General features: G+C 43.5%; 1 protein-coding gene across 1 annotated transcript in view; it reads left to right on the top strand.

Annotated features, from left to right (window-relative positions):
- Window positions 1-3,558: 3,558 nt before the first annotated feature.
- myom2b (myomesin 2b) overlaps window positions 3,559-23,447 on the top strand; it is a gene marked incomplete at its 5' end in the record, with an annotated part of 40,423 nt that continues 20,534 nt past the window's right edge. The window contains 20 exons of the mRNA XM_083650632.1: window positions 3,559-3,632; window positions 8,817-8,877; window positions 9,121-9,275; window positions 9,585-9,671; window positions 14,406-14,494; window positions 14,981-15,031; window positions 15,294-15,458; window positions 16,139-16,300; window positions 16,673-16,814; window positions 17,038-17,237; window positions 17,696-17,749; window positions 18,256-18,383; window positions 18,665-18,848; window positions 19,080-19,254; window positions 20,045-20,166; window positions 20,767-20,954; window positions 21,372-21,498; window positions 21,771-21,949; window positions 22,520-22,637; window positions 22,970-23,132. Coding sequence (XP_083506758.1) covers window positions 3,559-3,632; window positions 8,817-8,877; window positions 9,121-9,275; window positions 9,585-9,671; window positions 14,406-14,494; window positions 14,981-15,031; window positions 15,294-15,458; window positions 16,139-16,300; window positions 16,673-16,814; window positions 17,038-17,237; window positions 17,696-17,749; window positions 18,256-18,383; window positions 18,665-18,848; window positions 19,080-19,254; window positions 20,045-20,166; window positions 20,767-20,954; window positions 21,372-21,498; window positions 21,771-21,949; window positions 22,520-22,637; window positions 22,970-23,132 — 2,624 coding nt within the window. The remainder of the gene's footprint in view (window positions 3,633-8,816; window positions 8,878-9,120; window positions 9,276-9,584; window positions 9,672-14,405; window positions 14,495-14,980; window positions 15,032-15,293; window positions 15,459-16,138; window positions 16,301-16,672; window positions 16,815-17,037; window positions 17,238-17,695; window positions 17,750-18,255; window positions 18,384-18,664; window positions 18,849-19,079; window positions 19,255-20,044; window positions 20,167-20,766; window positions 20,955-21,371; window positions 21,499-21,770; window positions 21,950-22,519; window positions 22,638-22,969; window positions 23,133-23,447) is intronic.

The following is a 23,447-nucleotide window of genomic DNA, read 5'->3' as shown; positions in this document are numbered from 1 at the left end:
TAACATCACTGGATAATCAGCTAAACTAAATTGTAAATATCATATGTCTGCCTGTACAGTTCTGTAGCTGATTTTTTACATTTAGTTAGGCTAGAGGATCACATTTTATCAGGCCTTAGCCGCCTTACTCTTTATTTCTAAACCATTTCTTAAAAGATCTCATACTTTTTTTTTTTGTAGTTTTGAAAAATAAACAATTAATTATTTGAGCATAGATAGGGAATGTAGTTGTCATTATTGACTTCAGGGGTCAGAGGTTAGGGGTGTGGGGGCTGACTGGCTGCTTGTTTTGGGTGATTAGAATTGGGTTAGAGTTGGCTTTAGTGAAGCTGAAGCGTTTCACAGAGGGGGAACAGGAGGATCTCCGTGTGTGCAGCGCTGCTCAGTCACTTGCAGGGTGAGGTTGGCAGTGTGCCAGGGTTCATGTTTCACTTGACCTTATTTCTGACCTCTGACGACTAATGATGAATGATGAGTGATGTAAGACAATGTGTGCATGATGTAAGACTGTTATGTTCTCGCTGTAGTGTGTGTGTGTCGTGTGTGTGTGTGTGTGTGTGTGTGTGTGTGTGTGTGTGTGTGTGTGTGTGTGTGTGTCGTGTGTGTGTGTCGTGTGTGTGTGCGTGCGCGTGCGAGCGTGTGTACAGTAAGAGTTTTTTGCTGTCACATAAAATGCCATTAGTGCAATTTGGTCAGGGTTCTCCTCTCTAATACTAATATACTAGTGCTGATGGAAATGTATTTCAATCAGAGAGACACATTTCTAGATTAAGAAGGATTTATTAACAATGATTAAGTTACATGAGCCTTTAGGCAACATTAGAATATCTTTGGCGATTAGACTCCATCAAGACGTCAGCGTGGAGTCTAGACCTGGTGGTGGTGGAGGTGAGGTCTTGGTCTTGATGGAGAGGGCTTCTGAAGACCTCAGAGATGACTGCAGGTGAATGGGGTGGAGGAGGGTGGCAGAGGACGCACTGAAAGACAGCAACAGACAGCACAAAAACACGATTTCAGACGGACAAGCCCGTCTTTTATTATCACACGAACACTTCAACACATGCATGCGGCCACAAACACACACTCATGCTGACGGTGGCCGGTGAAATTTGTCCTCTGCATTTGACCCATCCAGGCTTGTCCTTTCCTCCAGGGGGCAGGCCAGGAGCAGTGGTCGCTTTTTCTTTCCAGCGCCCGGGGACCAACTTCGGATGTTGTCGTCACTGGTCGGATGACGATCTTCTGCATGTTTTTAGTGGGGGGTTATGTACGGAGGAACCCCCTGGGGAGCACGGGGAGAACATGCAAACTCCACACAGAAAGGCCCTTTCGACGAGATAGTCCACCTGGGCAGTGGGCACTGAAGATATGGTGGGGTCACAACTCCAGCGCCCACAGCGTCCCAGGCGAGAATTGAACTCAGGACCTTCTAGCTGTGAGACGACAGCGCTACCGACTGCGCCACCGTACCCCCCAAGAGAAGAGGGCGGCTTTTAACTTTGACAGCTAGGCGATGATAGGCTGAATTAGGAAGCTGTGTCTTACTCTGATTTGGTTTAAGCAAAACATTACCGCCCTTGAACAGCTGACAGCAGACGGAGCTGGAAAAATGGGGAGAATGAATTACAGTATTGAGGGGAGTGAATGAATGAATGGGCGTGACAACGAAAAGGTCTCTTCTTCCAGAATTTCCGCTAAGCTCCATAAGAATGTACAGTACTCCATTAACATTGCCAACACCTCTGGGCATTTTAAGGCAGCAAAGAATCACCATTAATTGGCAATGGTGGATGAGCAGGATTGTACAGCTATCATGGTGGCTGTCTCTGAAAAACTGCAATAGTCAAACTGTTTCTATGGCTCTGCTGTGAGCCAAGATGGCTATGGTGATGTAATGGAATATTATGAATAGCAAAATGGTGGCTGACCTGTCATAAGGTAGCATGACACATGACAGTAAGCTAATAATGCATACAAATACCTCATAACTCCAAAATGTTGAAGTGTTTCTTTTTTCTTTTTTCTACACATTACTGTCCGTGCTTCAGGTTAACGTGTTTCGACTTAACAAAACACACAGGATAGAGACACTGCGTAACGCGTCATCATTCAGAAGCCACGCCCAAGACGGGGGAAAACAGAAACCCCCCCTCCAATCCTGCCATTCTCCTATGTCGCGTGCATGGTTGCGTGTTGCACAAAAAGATTGTATATACGGATGATGAACACTCCAACTTACTTCTTGACAGCTAGATCCACATTTTTCTTCTCGCCAATTCTCAATGGCTTCCTTGTTTTGCTCAGGAGTACAAAAAAACTTTAACTGCCGATTTTTTACATTTGTCGTCTGCACAGCCCACCAGACAACAGCTTTTAGCTATGTTTAATTCAAGGAAAATGACGCTGGTGTGTGGCAGTGAACGGAGCTTTTTCCCCGTGATGGGCGTGGCCTATTTCATGCAGTGTCTCTATACAATGTGCACTTTCAAAAATGGTGCACTTGCTGGATAATGTATTTCTTCACTTCCTGAATGGTGTGGTTTTTACACATGGGAGGTTGGGGTCATCTGACTGCAGCAAAACGTCTTGTGAGCTGGGCTCAGCCAGGAAGGCTGTGATGATGCACTTGTGTGATATGAATAGCTGGAAGAAGCTGAACTGTCAGACAGTGAGTGTGTGTGTGTGTGTGGCAGAGTGGGAATTTCGTCATTTTAGGCGCAAGGCCATCTCGCAAATGTTTTTAGGACACAAGGCCACATGCCAGGGCACAAAGGCCATCGCTCTATTGACATAATGAAGAGTGATTTTTCTGAAATGTGTTAAAATGAGCCAATGACACATGTTTTGCATAGGGCAGGCTGCATTAAACTGAGACCACTGATGCTTTTAAATCAAGTGACAGTAGCAGGCTGGTAGCAGGGCACTGCCAAGGTGGCCTTAGAGATCTCAGGGCATCACGGCCAGAGGGAGGGGCTTCCCACCCTGGTGTGTGGCAGTGTTTCCCTCTTGGTTCTCTTTTGTGTAGCAGTGAAGGCAGCATCAGTGTCGGTTCCATGCCTGCAGCTTGTTTGGTCTCAGTTTTGGTGCAAATTGTTCTTATTTCCAAGACTTGTTGTGACAAAAGCTGTCATTTGAAACACAGAGGCTATTCTTAGCACTTAGCTGTGCTTTTGGGGATGTTTGGTCTAAATTAAATTTACTAATTTTAAATAGTAATTCAATTTAGATCAGTCAAATTGGTGGGGGGGAAATTAGTAGCTGTAGTCTGGCTACTTACCTCATTACTGTGCCAATAGCCTACGCTACGTGTGTGTGTGTGTGTGTGTGTGTGTGTGTTTGTGTGTGTGTGTGTGTGTGTGTGTGTGTGTGTGTGTGTGTGTGTGTGTGTGTGTGTGTGTGTGTGTCATGTGCATACAGTACATTATAGCCCTACTGTGTGTGTTGTAGTCCGTCCATCAGCTGGTCGGTGACGCCCATGTGTGTGTGTGTGTGTGTGTGTGTGTGTGTGTGTGTGTGTGTGTGTTGCTGATCTAACAGGTCAGTATCTACAGTGTCATCATGTTGAGACGTGGGAATTACAACCATGAATACTACCACAAACACAGCAAACATGTGGTTAAAGAATACAGCAGGTACAGTGTGTGATACACGCCTAGACTCTGAACTAAACAAGTAGATTTTAGGCTAATATAGTATCTATGTAGTAATACATGTACTAATAGCGACAGTGTCACATCAGTAACAAGCTTTGTCATGACTGCACAAATATAGCAGGTAGAGTAAAAGCAATAGCTTGCTAACCAAGACTAGCTTCACCATGTTAACCTGGCTAACATTAGGCTAACAAGGCCAAACTATAGAGAGCAAAAGTGGAACGTCACTTCCTGCTTCAGCACTGTACGAGAGATTTTCATCGGCCATTTATTTTCCCATAGACATTTCGTAAAATGCTTATAAAAATCGTTTTACTTGTTCAAACCAAACGGATCAGATATATTTAGAAACAGGAGAGATCGCATAACATTTCACTTGGACCAAAAGGTTAAAAAAAAATCGGGTTTAAAGAAAATAATAATATTATTTCGATGTTGTTGTTTTTTTAGTTTTGGTCTGAGTGAAATGTTCTATGGTCTCTCCCGATTCTAAATATATCTGAACTGTTTGGTTTGACCAAGTAAAACTCTTTTTAGAAGCATTTTACGAGATGTCTATGGGAAAATAAATTGCGGAAGAAAATCTCTGGTACAGTGCTGAAGCAGGAAGTGACGTTCACTTTGCCTCTCTGACATAATGCAATGAAAGGCTTTTCAATGTAAATTGGCTACAGTAACTTCCTGAGCTTGGCTCAGTGGGCAAACTCCAATTCATTCGAAACATTCAAAATGTCGCTAATAGAGTACCGCGGGAATGACGTATTTTTGTAGGCGGAAGGCGGAAGTCCCGGACGGACATGTTGGATACTCAGGGGGAAAGTGAATGGGGTTTTAAAATGGGGATTTCACTTAAATGCATAAAATAAGGTCTGTGGTCAACAAAAGTTTATGGGAGTGGGGATTTGTGTTCAGCAGGATAATCTTCACAAACGTGACTCACTTTCATGCCTTTTGAATCGTTTTCTGAAAATTGTGTAAAATAAACACATTTACGTTTCAGAGCTTATTTGATGAATACTTCCGGACTCATTCCTGCGGTGCTCTCTTTATGCTATAGCCTAAGTAGGCAACTCCTAATGTGTCACATTGTGAGAGAAAAATGAATAAATAAACAGCATCTTTGTAAATCTATGTCCGTTTTCCAATGATGAATGCTAACAGCCTAAACAAAGAGTTTTCTTTGTTTGTTAGCTGTCAGAATTTCCAGTAGCTATCAGAAATGGTACGTAAAGGTAAGCGAGCTTGTGACCGGAAGGTCGTCGGTTCAATCCCCGGGACTGGCAGGATAAATCTGGGTGGGGAAAGTGAAAAGGCAGCACTTGCCCCTCCCTCATTACCACCACTAGTGGGGCTCAAAAAATGCACTTTCAATGTAAAATAGGTCGCTTCCGGAAAGAAGCGCCAAAATTTGCACAAATACTCCTTGTGGATTGTTATTTTGATAAAAGTAACTGGCCACGCAGAAATCTCGATCTTTCCAAGATGGCCGCCATTTCCCGCCCCAAAAACACTATTTTGGGGGCAACTTTGGGTAGAATTGTCCAATACGAATTATCTTGTTATCAAACCATACATTTATGACCACAGAGAAGCCAGATTTGTTCCATGTAAATTTCAAAATGGCTGCCATTTCAAAGATGGCTGCCATTTCAGCTATTTTTACCATAGGATTTCACTGTCCAGGGCGATTTTGATGATTCTGGTGTCAAATGACAGGTTTTTAACTATGGAAATTAAAAAATTATACATCAGAAATCATTTGTATATCTCCTTTTGCCATTTACTCTGCATATATTTTCAAAGTAATGTGAAAATATGCATAAACAACAGTATTTTAGCTGGGCTACTTGGAGCGGAGCACCAGCAACATGAGCAACTCAGGGGTCAGCCTGCCTAGCAGCTGTAGTGTCAAAGACTACTCCAGCACCAGCCTGCACCACCTGCAGGACACTCAGGAGATGACCCCCCCCCCCTTCATTGATTTCCTGTCCCCACCTTGACTCTCATTCTTTCAAAGCTATTTATTGTTTTAGCAAAAATGTATGTAATTACTTTACAGCAAGGTGTCCATTTATAAAAGTGGTAATTATTAGATCAAATGTACTTTATTAATTAATAGATTAACTCATTGAGTGCCAGCCACTTTTGGAGAACTGACGCTCCCAGTGCCAGAGTTTCAGAGCGTTTTCAGTGATTTCTCGAGGCCCACAGAATATTGTGTGATATATGTAAACACCGAACACGCACAAAGAACGATGATACTCTATTGTATCAGCAGCAAAAAAAAGTTTGTTGATATCATTTTCCGTTCTTTAGTTATCAGCCGGAGAAGATAGGTCAAAAACAGCAAAAACAGGCGTTTCCATCTAGAAGCTGAGATATTGAGCCTTTTGTGAAATGAAGCATTTCAGGCAAATCACTGACTCTGAAGCTAATATTTTCTGACCTGAAACATCTGAACAGTAATTTCCTTCAATATAACAGCACCCCCACCCCCCTCTACTGCAAACTCCTCCTCCGTGGGTGTGTCTCTGGTGGCTCTGCTCACTCTGCTGCTTGTCAGGCGAGTCTCTGCTGCTTGCGGATCCACGTTCGGATGGCGGCCGCTCGTCGGGGGAGTCTGGATCGGGCTCGCTCGTTTCTGGGGTTTCGGTTGTGAGCTGGGATGAAGCTGCGTCCGATTCTGGGCTTTCTGGGCTTTCTGCTGCGCGTTTCAAAACTTTCAAAGTGTGCTGCACCCAGAGTCTATTTTCGGAGCCCCCCACCGTTGTGCGCCGGCTCCCAACGCGACAGCGAAAAGCCAAACCATTCTCATGAGAATGGTTTCAGCATGGCTTTTTCTGCTGTTTTTACTCAACTTTCTCTAATCTGGAGAGCACTGTCGCCACCTAATGGGTCGGTAAAATAGGTTATACACATTCAACATGCCCCAAAATTTTACAGGAGATGTATTCGGCATTGATCCACGTCCCACCGTCAAAAAACGCAATTGACGACAATCGTCGTCATTGGCACTCTACGTTAGTATTCGAATTGACGACGATTGTCGTCATTGGCACTTAATGAGTTAATGTATTTATTTATTTATTTATAGCTTATGCATATTCAATTGTAACCAAATAATCGCTCCCTGGAAAATAAAATGTCAATTTCCTATACATTTCTAATAAAAGTTGTGCTAAAATACTGTTGTTTATGCATATTTTCACATTACTTTGAAAAGATATGCAGAGTAAATGGTAAAAGGAGATATACAAATGATTTCTGATGTATAATTTTAAAATTTCCATAGTTAAAAACTTGTCATTTGACACCAGAATCATCAAAATCGCCCTGCACAGTGAAATTCTATGGTAAAAATTGCTGAAATGGCAGCCATCTTTAAAATGGCAGCCATTTTGAAATTTTCATGGAATAAATCTGGCTTCTCTGTGGTCATAAATGTATGGTTTGATAACAAGATCATTCATATTGGAAAATTCTACCCAAAGTTGCCCCCAAAATAGTGTTTTCAGGCTGGAAATGGCGGCCATCTTGGAAAAAAATAAAATTTCTGCGTGGCCAGTTACTTTGATCAAAATAACAGTCCACAAGGAGTATTTGTGCCAATTTTGGCGCTTCTTTCCGGAAGCGACCTATAGGTGCTGTTTTGAGCCCCACTACACCGAGGTGCCCTTGAGCAAGGCCCTTGACCCCCAACCGCTCCAGTGGAGCTGATCAGTGGCCAGCAGATCAGACTGTGGTTGTACTGGTCAGACTGGTTAGACTGTGGTTGTACTGGTCAGCTTCCAGGTATGAATGTGTGAATGTGAACAGGGCACTCCTGAAAAAGAGAGCATTGCTCTCAGTGAGACTCCCCCTGTATAAATAAAGGTTAAAAAAATGGAAATAGCAAACTCATTTGGCACAATGGAACAAAAGAACCTGCTGAATTAAACAAGACTTGGCTTATCTTCATTCACTGCTACCACTAATTCCCTCCATCATGACTTCTCTCATCATCTCTAACTGCTTTTCTGTCATCTTTTAGCATTGTGTGTTTGGCAACTGTGTAGAGTTGGTAGTAATGTATGAGTTTCTCTTGCTGCTGTATTTCCCCCCTAGTGTTCACTCTGCTCACCTTTTCTTGTTCCCTCCTCATTCTTGTGTACAGCTAACCAGCATACAAGTATGACCTTTGCTAATATAGATGACTAGTTGATGAGTAAATCACTCTCACTGTGACCCCCCCCCCCCCCCCACACACACACACACACACACACACACACACTAATATAGCCCGAATGATCCTGCTAATACAGAGATTAATTCCTGACAAAAGTAATTTCTTATTTCAAACTCTTTTAAATGTGAAGCTCATCATGTGTTTTCTTCCCTGAACTGTGACTGTGAGGTATTACTGTGTAGGGGGCGGGGTTTGATAAATTTTCTGATCAAAATATCATGCTGATTAATGCACCTATTTCATGCTCAAAATGTTAATAGATTCTTTGTGACCTAACATTTTCATTTGAACTTCATCGTCTTTTTTTTTTTTTTTTTTTGTAGTTGCATGTGTGACCTTTTCTGTTGTACTATTTCATGTCAAAAACAATCACATTTTATTTGTTCTGTAGACTAGGCAGCTTCCAGACAATTCTGGCTGCATTTACACAAGACCAGAGATGGGTTTTTTTTTTCTCTTTTCTGTTTTTACAAATCAGATCGTCTCATAGCGATGGACCCCAGGAAGACTAGCTGTCGTCTAGGCAGCAGCTGATGGGGACCCTTTTAAATAAACAAATAAACAAATAGCTGTCTAAAGAGTGACACATGATATGGACTGATATGATATGGATTTCTTTTTAAACTCAAGCCATGATATGTCTCAAAGAGTCACGATGTGTATTTTCTCCTCCAGCTACAGTATGTGTTATTTTCAACACATCTGGGGTTTGGAAAAAGCTGCTATGTCAACGTAACGTTGCTAATAGCACATCTCAAATAAATTTGGTATTGAAATATAACAAATGTTGCATACAGTTCCATTCCATGCTAGACCGATGTGACCGACGTGTTAAAACTGTTCTCATAGTTTATACAGTTATTATCGCTACCTCCCAGTCTGTGTTCAGGGCAAATATTGCTTTTCTGAGTCGGTCCTGACTGTCTGTCTGTCTTCAGCTCTGAGGTGGTGGTGCAGGACGATTATCGATACAACGCAGTAGCTCGCATCCAGGGAGTGGTAAGACTCTATATCCCCTCTTCAGACCTGCATAGAAACATTAGATAAACATGTCTTATCTGTACCTGAGCTCCTAACTCTTAATGGCAGTTCAACCACATTATAAATATGAGGTATTATTTACCTATATAATGTGCCATTCACTTAAAGCCAAACATCAAATCAGATACCTCTGTAGCCAAAACAGCACCTTCTAGTTTCTAGTCACACACGGTATTGTTGTTTATGTTTGTGGGCGTCTAGGTAAGGAAGAACATGGTGGAGAAGTATGTGCGTGAGGAGTCGATGGTCCGGGGACCAAAGTTCCTGGCCAGACTCAGATCCCACACCGTGTTTGAAAGCACTCCAATCAAACTCTTCTGTACTGTGGAGGGCTACCCCACGCCTGTGGTCAGATGGTGAGTAATAATAGATTCTCATTATTATTATTATTATTATTATTATTATTATTATTATTATTATTATTATTATTATTATTATTATTATTATTATTATTATTATTATTTACTAGAAATATTGCACGCTTCGCGCGTTCATCTTTAGTGTGCTCACTGCTTCGCATGCTCAACTGGGATGCGCTTCGTTTCCTCTGTCACAATTCTTAATCGTAATAATTAATAGTCTTAATAATAATAATAAAAATAATAAATTAATTTCTTGTTGCTCTTACTGCTGATGGTAGTGAGTTGAGTTTTCTTTCCCTTCAGGTATAAAGATGGTGTACTCCTGAACATTTCCTCAGGAAAGTATACGGTTGAAGCCTCTGCTGGAATCCATTCTCTGGAGATCCCCAGGTTGGTCCAAACACAATCTAAGGTTATTTCCTGGAACATCTGTTTTATTTCATAATAATTATTAGATGGGGACAGTTGATCATTGTATTTGTCGTACTGTCTGTCAAATTACCCACATAATATTGCTTCAACATATTGCCCTCATGTTGCTCAGCAGAAGAAGTGAACAGGGCTGGGAGTGAGAGACAGAATGGAATCTACCCGCAATAGGTCACTGTCAAATGTGTCGCCATAGCAACTTATGTCTGTGGTCTAGACATGACAAGACAGGACAGGAGGACACAGTTCAACATTAGGACATGTTTCCACTTCACCACCATGTACAAGAGCTAAATGACTGAAATATACACATCAAAAGTGGTTTGATTATATGGATACATTTGAAATGTATGAGTTTTTGTGTGGTTTTTCCTCTAAATGTAACCAACCCCCCCCCCCCCCCCCCCCCCTCCTTTTTGATATGTAATTAGCACACTCCATACAAGCCTCTGATTGGCTGGGTCCTTGACCCTGAACTCTGAGGTTGTATCCATTCTGATCAGTTAGAAAGAGCTTTGTAAAGAGGAGAGTGGGCCAGTGGTAGATCAAAGAGGCAAGCCCTCAGCTGACTGAGGGTGTCTGGGTTGGGTAGGCAGTGTGGCTGCTACATAGCCTGCCCTCGCTTTAGTTTGAGGAAGCTCAGCTGTTCAAGTGCTGAGGTCAGCGTCACGCGATCCCACAGGATTCCTTCAGCCGTCACTCTGTCCTTGGCTCCTCCCACAGCCAAACCCTCTCCTTTACTCGAGGAGGAATACTCCCCAGCCCCATGTCCCTCTTACTGGAGCTTATAACATACTTTTATATCAACCAACATAGATAGATAGATAGATAGATAGATAGATAGATAGATAGATAGATAGATAGATAGATACATGGATGGATGTATCTAACTGCTGCACACTCAAATACCTTGCAGACTTTAGTTTTTTTATTTTAACAACAAGCCATTTTCATCAGCACCTGTTCATCAAAATCTTTTGTAATAAATCCGAATTACGAGCGCATGTAAACTTTCAAGAAGCAAGCGTTTGATCAGCCAAGGCTCAAATCAACCAGTATTGAAATGAGCAGCAGCCGGTGGTCATTTCAAGCCAGCTCCTCTCAGAGAGAGAAATGCAGACTCCCTGCCCCCCCCCCCCCCCGCCTCCCCCCTGCCCCCCACCTCCCCCTGCCCCCCCGCCTCCCCCCTGCCCCCCCGCCTTCACTGTCCAAGATCTTGATACACCATGTCATTCCTGTACCCCTAACCCCCCCATTCCCTTCCCTTCAGATCCTTTACCCTATACTTCAGTCACAACGCTTTCATTTAGCTCTGCATCCATGTACTGCTGCTTATGAGTATGACATATAGAGTGATGTCTCTAGCCTTCTGCTGGCAAAGTATGTTCAAATCTGTGCTTTTTTTTTATTTAATTTTTAATTTTCAATTTTTATAGAACATACAAATGAGACAAACAGGCTCAGACACAGGGAAAGAAAGAAAGAAAGAAAGAAAGAAAGAAAGAAAGAAAGAAAGAAAGAAAGAAAGAAAGAAAAAATCATCATCGACATTCATCATTATAACTTGGTGCTATCAGCCGCACAAAGTGCTTATGTGCTTGCAAGAGACAATGCGCATGAGATCCCACGCAAGGGTTCCATGAGACACCACCCCGAACCTCAGTCACTTATCATTCTTAACCTCGTCAAAGTAGGTCAAAAACAGGTCCCAGATATTTGAGAACCTTTTGAGCGAGTTGGTTCTCAGGGACATGAGTCTCTCCATCTGTATAACAGAGATCATGTCCATCAGCCACATTTGAAAAGAAGGTGAAGAGGAGGACTTCCATTCCTTCAGAATAAGTCTTTTGGCAACAGTTGTCCCCAGTGTCAGAGATTGTTGCACAGCTGTAGGGAAGTTTGTTCAAATCTGTGCTTATTATGAAACTTTGTAAGTTCAAAGTATATAGAGTGGAGCACACCCAAAAAAGTTTGAAGAGGTGCAGACTAATGAAAATTCAAAGTAACATAAAGAAAAGAAGTCGCACACTCAAATTCTCCTCTGCTGTGTTTTAATGGTTACACCAACATGTTTCGGCGAAAGTGCCTTCGTCAGGGTGCAGTACAACATAAGGAGGTGTGACCCTTTTTATAGGGCACACCTTCTCCAATCAGTTGCAGGTGAGACAATTACAAAAAAGGGTTAAAACATATACAAATACAATAAGGTACAATCCAATGATCTGTTTTAGGAAAAAGCATTTTACAATTACAATTACAATACACAATCATTCATATTTTTTTAAATGTGATGCCAAACAAGGCATCTATTTAGGCAACAAAGTTGGCCTAATTGTCTCAATTTACACAGCAATTCAAAAATAATTCAAAGAAACGGCCTAAGGTCATAATCAATATTTAAACCATTAGGAGAACGTGTATTTAGTTCATACATACACGATACATACCAGTATGCTTCTCTTCGTAACAGGTTCCGTTCTAGATCTCCTCCTCTCCTAGACAAAAATAATTTTTCAATCCCTGTATAGCGGAGTGATGAGAGAGAGAGTGATTAGCTTCCATAAAATGGACTGCAATGGGAGAAGTTTCATCTTTACGTCTAATAGCACTGCGATGTTCTGCAATTCTTTGCTTAAGTTGACGTTTTGTTTGACCAACATACCCCTTTCCACAGGAGCAAACAAGTCAATATATCACTCCCTTTGTCGTACATGAAATAACTCCTCTAACAGGTATCTTCTTACCTGAATGTGGGTGTCGAAAGAATTGGTCACTTCCTCCAAGATCCTCACAGTCCCTAGAACCTTGAGCCTTAATGCCTCCTTCTCCCCCTTCCATCAGCACTCCCCTATTCCCATCTGCCTACATACCCACCTCCATCATCTCCTTATGACTACTTCAGCTTGCACCCCCTGCAGGCGGTGTAAATAGAATTCCCATGTTAGTCTATCCCTGTGTAATATGAGGTTGTGGACCCTGGTGCGAGGAGAGCCAGGGGGGGGGGGGAGAGACAGACAGAGACATGGGAGGAGGGAGAGAGAGAGAGGGGGGGGGACAGACAGAGACATGGGAGGAGGGGGGGAGAGAGAGAGAGAGAGAGAGAGAGAGAGAGAGAGACATGGGAGGAGGGGGAGAGAGAGAGAGACAGACGGAGACATGGGAGGAGGGAGAGAGAGAGAGGGGGGGGACAGACAGAGACATGGGAGGAGGGAGAGAGAGAGAGAGAGAGAGAGGACAGACAGAGAAATAGGAGGAGGGAGAGAGAGACAGACAAGAGACATGGGAGGAGGGAGAGAGAGAGAAAGGACAGACAGAGACATGGGAGGAGGGAGAGAGAGAGGGCGGACAGACAGAGACATGGGAGGAGGGAGAGAGAGAGCGAGAGAGAGAGGGAGGACATACAGAGAAATGGGAGGAGGGAGAGAGAGAGAGAGGACAGAGAAATGGGAGGAGAGAGAGAGAGCGAGAGAGAGACATGGGATGAGGGGGGGGGGGGGGAGAGAGGACAGATGGAGAAATGGGAGGAGGGGGAGAGAGAGAGAAGACAGACAGAGAATTGGGAGGAGAGAGAGAGAGGACAGACAGAGAAATGGGAGAAGGGAGAGAGAGAGGACAGACAGAGAAATGGGAAGAGGGAGAGAGAGACATACAGACATGGAGAGAGAGAGAGAGAGAGAGCGAGAGAGACAGAGGACACTGGACAGAGGACAGAAGTAGGAGAAGGGAGAGAGAGGGGGGAGCTCAGAGGTTTAAGTTGTTCATTCAGTTCAGTTCAGTGCTTTATTGTCCCACTGGGGGAAATGAGTCTTGCGACAGAGCACAAAGAAGACGGTACATACAGTACAACAACAGTGCAACAAACAACACATGACAGCACACCGATAAAATCATGACAATGTTAGGCATGAATGAGAGCCGTGCAGAGTGGACAAGGGGTGGGACAGAAACATGGCTTTGACCTTCCCGGCCTGTCAGCGCTTTTGTCTGCATCTCTCTCTCAGCTCTAATAATAATAATAATGATTGGATTTATATAGCGCCTTTCCAAGTGCTCAAAGCGCTTCACAGAATCGTTATTCGTTCACACCATTCGTACCGGTGGTTCAAAAGCATGGCAGCCACACATCGGCGCTCAACGGCCCCTCCGACCACCATCATTCATGTCTACATTCATACCAATCATACGAGGCAAGGAGGGTTAGGTGTCTTGCCCAAGGACACAATGACAGCAGCTGGGAGGGAGTGGGGATCGAACCGCCAACCCTTGCGTCATTGGCCGACCCGCTCTACCTCCTGAGCTAAAGCCGCCCCTCTACTCATCAGCTGATCATACCAGCCAACACATCGTGGTAATGGGGATGATGGGGTGGGCAATGACGGCAACAATAATAAACAGAATTGAGGTGTAAGCCGAATATTGCCGTCAACATCACATCTGGTATATTTCAGTTTCAGCATTAGCCCACGCTTGCGCAAATATACATAAACATTACTGCAGATCTACGAATGTTAGCCATGCTACAGCAGACACAAATAATTGTCTCAGCCCATAATCATAAGCCATTTTGTCATTCGCACTACAATCAGGGTCTTTTGGAAAATATCACGTTTAGTTTAGAAAGGGAATGAGAAGCTCACTGGACCTGACTTGGATTCACTATTCTAACTTGTGTTTTGCCTTGTTTTTTTTTAATAGCTGTTCAACTGATGATACAGCCCAGTACACTGCTATGGCTGGGAACATCCACGGACAGGTGTCTACTCAGTCCTCTATTATTGTCAAGAGTAAGACCATCTATCTGATTCTCTTGTATCTCATGTTTTAGTGTGATTTTCAATCACCCAGTCACACATAGGACATATTTATTTCACTACCAATACCATGGTACCTGCGAGTCCTTCAAAAGTCTTCAAATACAATATCTAAATTTGAGGCCTTACAGTGACACATTTATTGTGCTTGTCTACTCCTAGGTTAATACAGAACAGGGTTAGCAGTAGGCTACTGTGCCACTAAACACAATTGGACTACAGTACATGTCCGTTTACATTTAATTACCTGGTGTCCTTTTGTTTATACTGCCCATTTATTTCTGTGCTCAAATAGAAATAAGCTGGCTTTGACAGATTTTTAGTTTCTTTATTTTGGCTGTTTGAATTGGTCTTAAATTCAACTCCAGGTAGCATTGAAAATTCTTAAGTCTTAAATTTGACGTTCTGAAACCTGCAGATACCCTGCGCTAAAGTTGTGTCTGTCTTTTCTTCATGCAGGGTTCAGGGAGGAGGAGGAGAGCTGTGTGTACGCATGGCTGCCTTACACCAGTAAGCTCCACAATGAGTCTATTTTCAAGAAATTGCAAGATGTCAGCACAGTTGTTTGATTGTTATAGTTAGCAACCATGCTAAATACGCAAGCCTTCTGGCTGTAAGAAATGTCACAGACTGGACGCACATTGTCACAGTGCATTTATGGAACCAGTTTTTATGCTACTAAACGCCATTTCCCCTTATTCTACTACCACCAACACTTCCTGTCTCTCTCTCACTCTGTTTCTCCCCCCACTCCTCAAAAAACCTCTCTCAGCTGCCATGCTTCCCAAGGTCGAGTACACAAAGATCACCATTACCTTTTTGAAGAAGTTTGGTCCAGTGTTTGCTACTGAGGGAGACTCTGCCTCTCTGACTGCCACCATGACCCTGGAGCCCAACCTGGCCAACCTGCAGCCTGAGGCACAGTGGTACAGAGATGGTAATTGTTATAAATATCACTTTATTACACGTTAATCACACTGTAATTACTAGTTAAATAAGACTGCTTGCAACAGTGGCCACCAGCCCCAATCAGGTCGACATGCAGCCTGAGGCGCAGTGTAAAGATGGGACATGTTGTAGACACCATTTTATTATTACAGTAATTATACTGAAAGTAGTTAAAGTCGAGTTGAAATGAAAAATGACATTTTAACTATTTTAGATCACATCCCTGGTCATAGAGTGCACCTATTTAACAATGTATGCCAAAAAATTCACAGAAATCGTGGGCAGACTTTGCTAGCACATCTATCTATCTTATACATGTATATAAACTTGGCAATGTGGGCTCTGTTCTCTGTTTGTTCTGTGTTCTCTGTTTCAATTTTTGTCCCACTGATGTCATCAGTGATGTCATAAATCACTCATGATGTCATAAGTGATGTCATCAGTGAGTCACTTGAGCAATTGTGCATTGAAATACATTACGATAAGGAGTCAAGACTGTGCAAAGTAGTAGTAGTAGTAGTAGTAGTAGTAGTAGTAGTACATTTGTGAATTTGTACAAATTCACAAATACTGGAGGTATAGTATTGTATGCTGCTGTCAGTCTCCATATACATGACATAAATACGCCTGTTGATTTGGGCCTCCTGTTCCTCCACGTCTCATTTCCAGCTGTCCGTCTGTCGGATTCTAAATGGGTGAAGATTGACATTGGCAGGGGCGTGACCACCTTGACTCTTCCTCACCTGTACAAAGACGACGAAGGCCTCTACACACTGCGTATGGTCACCAAAGGGGGCATCGCCGAACACAGCGCGTACATCTCTGTGTCAGGTAAGGGACAGAAGCAGGATGATGATGATGATGGATGGACAGACTTGCGGAGAGAGATGAGGGATGGAGAGAAGAGAGATGGAGACTGAAGGAAGGATTTGCAGGATTGATGGATGTGTGAATGGAGGCGGCAGAAAATCATCCATCTTTAATTTCAACATCAGACCTGTGTCTTAGAATTCATTCAAGTTTAAACCTTGAGCAACCGTTATATCGTCTACTTAATTATTATGATGCTTGTTTTATCTGAAAGAGAATTCTGCTGTCAGGTTATTACCGTAACTCAGCATATGTCATACATTGCCCTGGTTTTAAATATGCATTAATTAATGTGATGATTAAAACAAAATGGCACTGTCCCTGCCTGTATAGATGGTCCTCCTCCAGTTCCCAGTGCTCCTGGTGCTCCTATGGACATCAAGATCCACGATGCCAACAGAGATTATGTCATTGCATCCTGGACGCCTCCCAATACCACCACAGAGGGTCCCATCCTGGGATATTTTGTTGACAAGTAATAATGCCTCATAGATAGATACAGTAGATAAAACATAGGTAAACAGACAAACAGGTACACTGACCTCTTCTCTTCTCTTCTCTTCCTCTCCTCTCCTCTCCTCTCCTCTCCTCCCCTCTCTCCTCTCCTCTCCTCTCCTCTCCTCTCCTCTCCTCTCCTCTCCTCTCCTCTCCTCTCCTCTCCTCTCCTCTCCTCTCCCTTCCTCATCTCCATTTTCCAGATGCGAGGTTGGGACAGACAACTGGACCCAGTGTAACGACCACCCCATCAAGATCTGTAAATACCCAGTGTCCGGGCTGTTTGAGGGACATTCCTTCTACTTCAGAGTCAGAGCTGTCAACGCCAAAGGAATCGGCAAACCGTCCCGCATGTCCGAGGCTATCGCTGCACTGGACGCCACTGAGTTTGGGATGCTCCACGGTGGGTGTGACCTCGTTAGTGCAGCTTGAGTTTGGGATGCTCCAGGGTGGGTGTGACCTCGTTAGTGCAGCTTGAGTTTGGGATGCTCCAGGGTGGGTGTGACCTCGGTAGTGCAGCGAAGTCTCTTCACTGCATTGCATCGTACAATCATACTGTTGGTTTGTTACAGTAAAGTGCCGGTAGTACAGTGTTGCTATGTGGTTTGGACATCGCGTAGGATTTGGATGTGCATCAGATGCCATAACTATTCTGGTATGTTTGGATGGATTTAAAGTAATAATCTGTGACGTTTTCATATCAATTAAATGGTGTTTTGCTATCCTCTATCACCAGTTGATATAATACGGCAGTGATTCATCCTATTGCCAGCTTTTACATTTGAAGAGTTTTGAATAAACACAATGAATGAACTTCAAGTAGATGATAATGTTTTGTTGTCATTGTTGTTTTCCCTGCAGCTACAAAACTGGGAGGAAAACTGGATGTGGTGTCTTATCTAGATGAGCTGGAAGGTAGGAGGCAAACACTATACATACATATCTATGCATTGTTTTGGCTGTCAGAAGGTCATATGTTGAGTTGGCTTTTTGATAAGGAAATTTTTGTTTTAGCCAGATTTATAGAAAATGCCTGGCGACTAAGACAGGGAACATTGTACCCAGTATAATTGATTCTTTGGAAAGTGAATGTTTCAATGAAATGCCCTCTCCTTTCTTTTCTTTTCTTGATTCTGTATAAAGGTATATTATGATTTGTTGTGTAGCCATCTTGGCGATTGTAAATATGATATAGTGTCTTGTAAGCCCATATGGGCTGGGCACCCAGGTGCATGACACTTAAATAAAAATATCAATCAATCAATCAATCAAAAGCTACACCTATAATATTATGGTATGGTATTTGTATGCATGCATGTGAACGTGTGTGTGTGTGTGTGTGTGTGTGTGTGTGTGTGTGTGTGTGTGTGTGTGTGTGTGTGTGTGTGTGTGTGTGTGTGTGCGTGCGTGCGTGCGTGTAGCTGAGGGCAAGCCCCCAGGTGCTCCATCAGGAATACAGCCCACAGAAGTAGACAGAACATACGTCGTCCTGAGCTGGAAAGGCCCCGCGTATTGCAGCAAGGCTCCCATGTGGTACTACATTGAAAAGGTAATTCATTACATATAATACATACTAACTCTTTTTTGCGTGTGTCTTTTTCTCGTACAATTCACTGAAGATGAAACTAAGTAAGTCAACTGAACTAGACTAAACAGAGCTATACCGCCCCACCATAATATAATATTGCTACTAAAACTTCACAGCGAACCCATCCGGAAAATGTAGCAGTACAGATTTGGGAGTAACGGCATGCATGCGTGTTCTCTCTCTCTCTCTCTCTCTCTCTCTCGCTCCCTCCCCACCTCCCCCCTCCCCCTCTCTCCTCATAGAGCGTAGCAGACAGTGGCGCGTGGCAGCGTGTCAACACTCAGGTCCCGATCCGATCCCCCCGTTATGCCGTCTTTGACCTGGCAGAGGGCAAACTGTACCAGTTCAGGGTTCTGTCCGCCAACATGTATGGAACCAGCGAGGCATCAGAACCAACTGAACCAATTCTGACTCCGGAACTCAAAGGTCTGTCCGTCTGTCAACCTCTTTTGACCGTCAGGCGGATGCATAGATTTCTTAAGCTGGTAAACCAGCCGGTCACATGACCTCACATTTCAGAAAAGAAATGTGAGGTCACGTGACCAGCTGGTTTACCAGGCTATAGATTTCTTACAACTGAAGAAAAGAGTCTACTCTAGGCTGTCCTTGTTGGATTCTTGTCATCTATGATTTGTCCTTATTTGCTGTTGTCTCCAGGTGTGCCATCAGCTCCCGGTCAGGTGATTTCTACCAGAGAAACAGACACCTCTGTTCTCATCCAGTGGGCTCCTCCGAAGGAACCCAATAAGCTGATTGGCTACTACATTGACCAGTGTGTGAAGGGATCCGGGGACTGGGGCTCAGCCAACCATAAACCTCACAAGAGCACCAAGTATGTTTTCAACCCATAAAAAAGCACCAAGCACCTAAGCTAAGATATTGATATAGAGACAATGTAACAATTACACAGTAAGCCCAACCTCTGACTCCAAAACCTTTACATTCATTATTCTACAGTACAGCAGCTACTGTTTCTAATCAGCGTGATGTCACGATACCGAAAATCCCCCGGAAGCGCGGCAGTTAAAAGGATACACCACTTTTTTAGGAAGTTTAGCTCATTTGCCACATCCCCCCCACATAACCAAGATACACCATGCCTTACCGCTCAGTTTACAGTGAGCTACAGTCGTGAAGTTAGTAATTATCCCCATAGAATGGAGGCTAATGGTACAGCTGTTAAAAATCTGCCAAAACAAACACACATCTCACGGCGCCAAAATACATGTTGTGCTTCGGGTACTCACCACACGATGAAATGTTAATCCAAAATGCACATAATCTGTCTTTTTGGAAGGAAAAGAGGTCGGTGGCCATGTTTGGAATGTAGTGCCGGCTACCTCTTTTCCTTCCAAAAAGACCAATCTACATCCTACATGTGTCCAGAAGTTCAAATCTACAGTATGTAATTTAATCAATGAAATGGGCTATTCATATCATTATTATTTTTAATGGACATACCATATGTACAGAAACGTGTACTGTGCCTGTAGGATTGTAGTGAGTGGAGACTTATGTCTCTGTGTGTGTGTGTGTGTGTGTGTGTGTGTGTGTGTGTGTGTGTGTGTGTGTGTGTGTGTGTGTGTGTGTGTGTGTGTGTGTGTGTGTGTGCGCGTTTTTAGGTTTGTGGTTAGCGGTCTCACCACAGGAGAAACCTACGTGTTCCGTGTCCAGGCCATTAACGAGCTCGGTCTCAGTGACGAATCCCAGGAGTCTTCCCCTCTGTCTGTCAAGGCTGCCCTCAGTCAGTATTGTTATGATTATGCTCATTATTCATGTTGCTTTGATGATGCTGATGTTGATCATGATTAAGTTGATGATGATGAGGATGATGATCAATGAGGCCATTTACACCTGGCGTTAACATGCGTTTTCTGTGATCAGATTGCAATCAGATTGTATTTTATCACTTGAAATACCAGGTGTAAACACCCCCAAAACGCATTGAAGAAGGATTGCAATCTGATCGGCCAAACCACCTCCGCAGGTGGTCAGGGATGCATTGTGTACCCATTGAACACAAGTGTAAATGCAATGTGTCCTCTCAATCTGGATACAGCAACTTTATGCGGATTGAGAGGACAACCATTTCTGCAGAAAATGCATGTTAACGTCAGGTGTAAATGGAATCAGGCTGAAGTGATCAAATCCAATCTGATTGCAATCTGATCACAGAAAACGCATGTTAGCGCCAGGTGTAAATGGCCTCACTATTACGTTTATTATGATTTTCACCGTCAGCCCACATGACATCTCCCTGCTGGACTGTGATGGTCATTTTGATTATTGTGAGCTGTTATTGTTATAATTATATAAGAATGAATTTCAATATTCCCCTCATTAGCCGCTCCCTCCGCCCCGTATGACATTGCATTGCTGGACTGCGACGGCCATTCCATGGTCCTGAACTGGAAGACGCCTCTTCAGGACGGAGGCTCAGCGGTCAGGGAGTACTATGTGGACAAGAGACGCGCTGGAACAACCATGTGGAGGGAGGTTAACATCCCACCCATTACACAAAGACTGTATAAGGTATGACAATGCATCATGTTATCATGCATTAAGCTTCACCTGCTTATTCCTATACAAGGTTTTAGAGACTATACATTGCAAGGAAACGTCCTGGATGAGTCTGACTCATGACTCCCTACATTTACATAACACAAATATCCGTACTTTCTACTCCTTACATTTTGAAAAAGGCTAGTTACTTTAGTTTTAATTTTCTATCCCCGTAATAAAATCTCTGCTGAAGGGCATTGCCAAAGCCTTTTTGACTGCCGGCGTCCCATAACTCTCCCCATGTTGCGGCAGCTTCTGGGCCGTACAAGAGATGGCATTTTCTCTCCCCTGCAAGATTCCCTTTTAGAATGCGTGTTCGCGTTAGCCTTTTACGGGTTCCTCCGTGTTAGCGAGTTCACAACCTAAAGTTATGATTATGATTGACAGGTGGAGGGCTTGACAGGAGGAGCGGTCTATCAGTTCCATGTGTACGCAGCCACTCTGGCCGGCCTGGGAGCAGCTTCCAAACAGTCTGCTGACATTACCTGTGACGCCTGGTCTATGGGAGAACCTGGTTAGTATGTCTATCTTCTGATCTTCTGACTCAATACAGTAGGTAAATAAACCACTTCTAAACCTTCAGCTGACTTCCACAAGCTTTGACTGACACACATTTATGGGTTCTTCCTTCCCCGACAAAGATGCCGCCTATAACCTGTAGCAGCCATGAATCAGCACATAATGGCTGCCAAACGTTCTTTAAAAGTAGGGCTTAGGGATTCAATGTCCTCACAAGCATCCAAGATCAAACGTGAGTATGTGCCTCTCTCCCTGTCTGTGTCCCAGGGCCTGCATATGACCTGACCTTCTGTGAAGTGAGAGATGATTCGCTGTTGGTTGAGTGGGAAAAGCCCCTCTACACCGGCTCTGGACCAATCACAGGCTATCATGTCGAGTACGCTAAAACAGGCACCTCTGCTTGGACCACGGCCAATAAGAAAGCTGCTAGTCACCGAAACCTCAAGGTGAGATTACTGTTCTTGTGTCATTTGAAGGTTAGACAACCTCTAGCTGAGATCCTTTCATATCAGGATGCTATGCTACTGGGGATGCTCCACAGTATATACAGCAACTAACTGCAAGTGATCCTCTCCCTCCACAGTATATACAGCAACTTTAACTTGAGTTTCAGTCATTTCTCTTGTCTGATCTTCCTGTGAAAGATTTGCTGTTGTTCATCAGCACTCCTGAGAGCAGCTGTGGTTTCTGCAATGTGGCTTTCTCGATTTGTAGGACTTAAATATCTACAACTCTGTGCTCTCTCTCTTCTATAGCTTTGATTGAAGGGCATTATATTTCTTTGCTCCCATTATTACCGTAGAGTGTTTTATACATCCTGCTGTCTGTACATTGCAGAAACCTTGGAAATGGTGACGTTACAGTGAACTGTGTTACACTGACATCTAGTGGCTGGTAGCAAACTGCTAAAGCGTTCATTCCTCAAAACCAGTCATAAAATCCCTTGCACGAACCAAAAATCACATCTCTTCTCCTCTCATCAACACTCGGCTGTTTGTTTTTTGCCTGTCTCCTAGGTAACAGGTCTGGAGGTGGGTGCCAGCTACGTGTTCCGTGTGCGTGCACGGAATCTGTGCTCAGGAGTGGGCATGGCCTCCATGGCCTCTGATGCTGTCGTGGCCAAGGCCCTGCCAGGTATTTGTCAAATTTGGGTAATCTTCGCCATATTCTGTTTGGGAAACAACAGATTTTGCATGACTTTTCAGTGTGTATTCATAATAACACATTTGCAATTTAGAAGTAACACAAGATGTGTTGTCCTAAACTCATGGCTATGTTGGAATGTTATTATAATAACATTATAATAATAATGATAATGATAATAATAATAATAATAATAATAATAATAATAATAATAATAATAATAATAATGACTGTGTGTGTGTGTGTGTGTGTGTGTGTGTGTGTGTGTGTGTGTGTGTGTGTGTGTCTGTCTGGGCGTGCGTGTCCGTGCGTGTGTATTCAAGGTTCCCAGGAGGTGTCCTGTGCGGTGGATGAGAAGTCAGGGGACATTGTTTTTTCGTTCGAGTCCTGCCAAATGAGCGCGGAATCTCAGTTTGTCTGGAAGAAAAATTATAAAGAAATCACCGACTTCTCCCATGGATTAGTGATTAAGACTGAAGGCAACCAGTAAGACCACGCACGCACGCGCACGCACGCACGCACGCACGCACGCACGCACGCACGCACGCACGCACACACACACACACACACACACGCACACACGCATGCACATGGTGGGCAGATACTGTAATACTGTATTAAAAAAAAAAAAGTCTGGGATGATTACCTGTCCATACAACATAGTAAATAGACATTGGCTGGGTTTCCCAAAAGCTTCTTAGCGCTAAGAAGCTTCTTTAACCCTTCTTAAGGCCCCCTTAAGAAGCAAACGCGTTTCCCAATTGCTTCTTAGCCTAAGATGATCTTTTGTTACGAAGGCAT

This window comes from Poromitra crassiceps (assembly GCF_964638095.1).
Source record: "Poromitra crassiceps genome assembly, chromosome: 14".
Taxonomy (NCBI): Eukaryota; Metazoa; Chordata; class Actinopteri; order Beryciformes; family Melamphaidae; genus Poromitra; species Poromitra crassiceps.
Note: the sequence above shows the minus strand (reverse complement) of the source record. Positions and strands in the feature narration are given on the sequence as shown.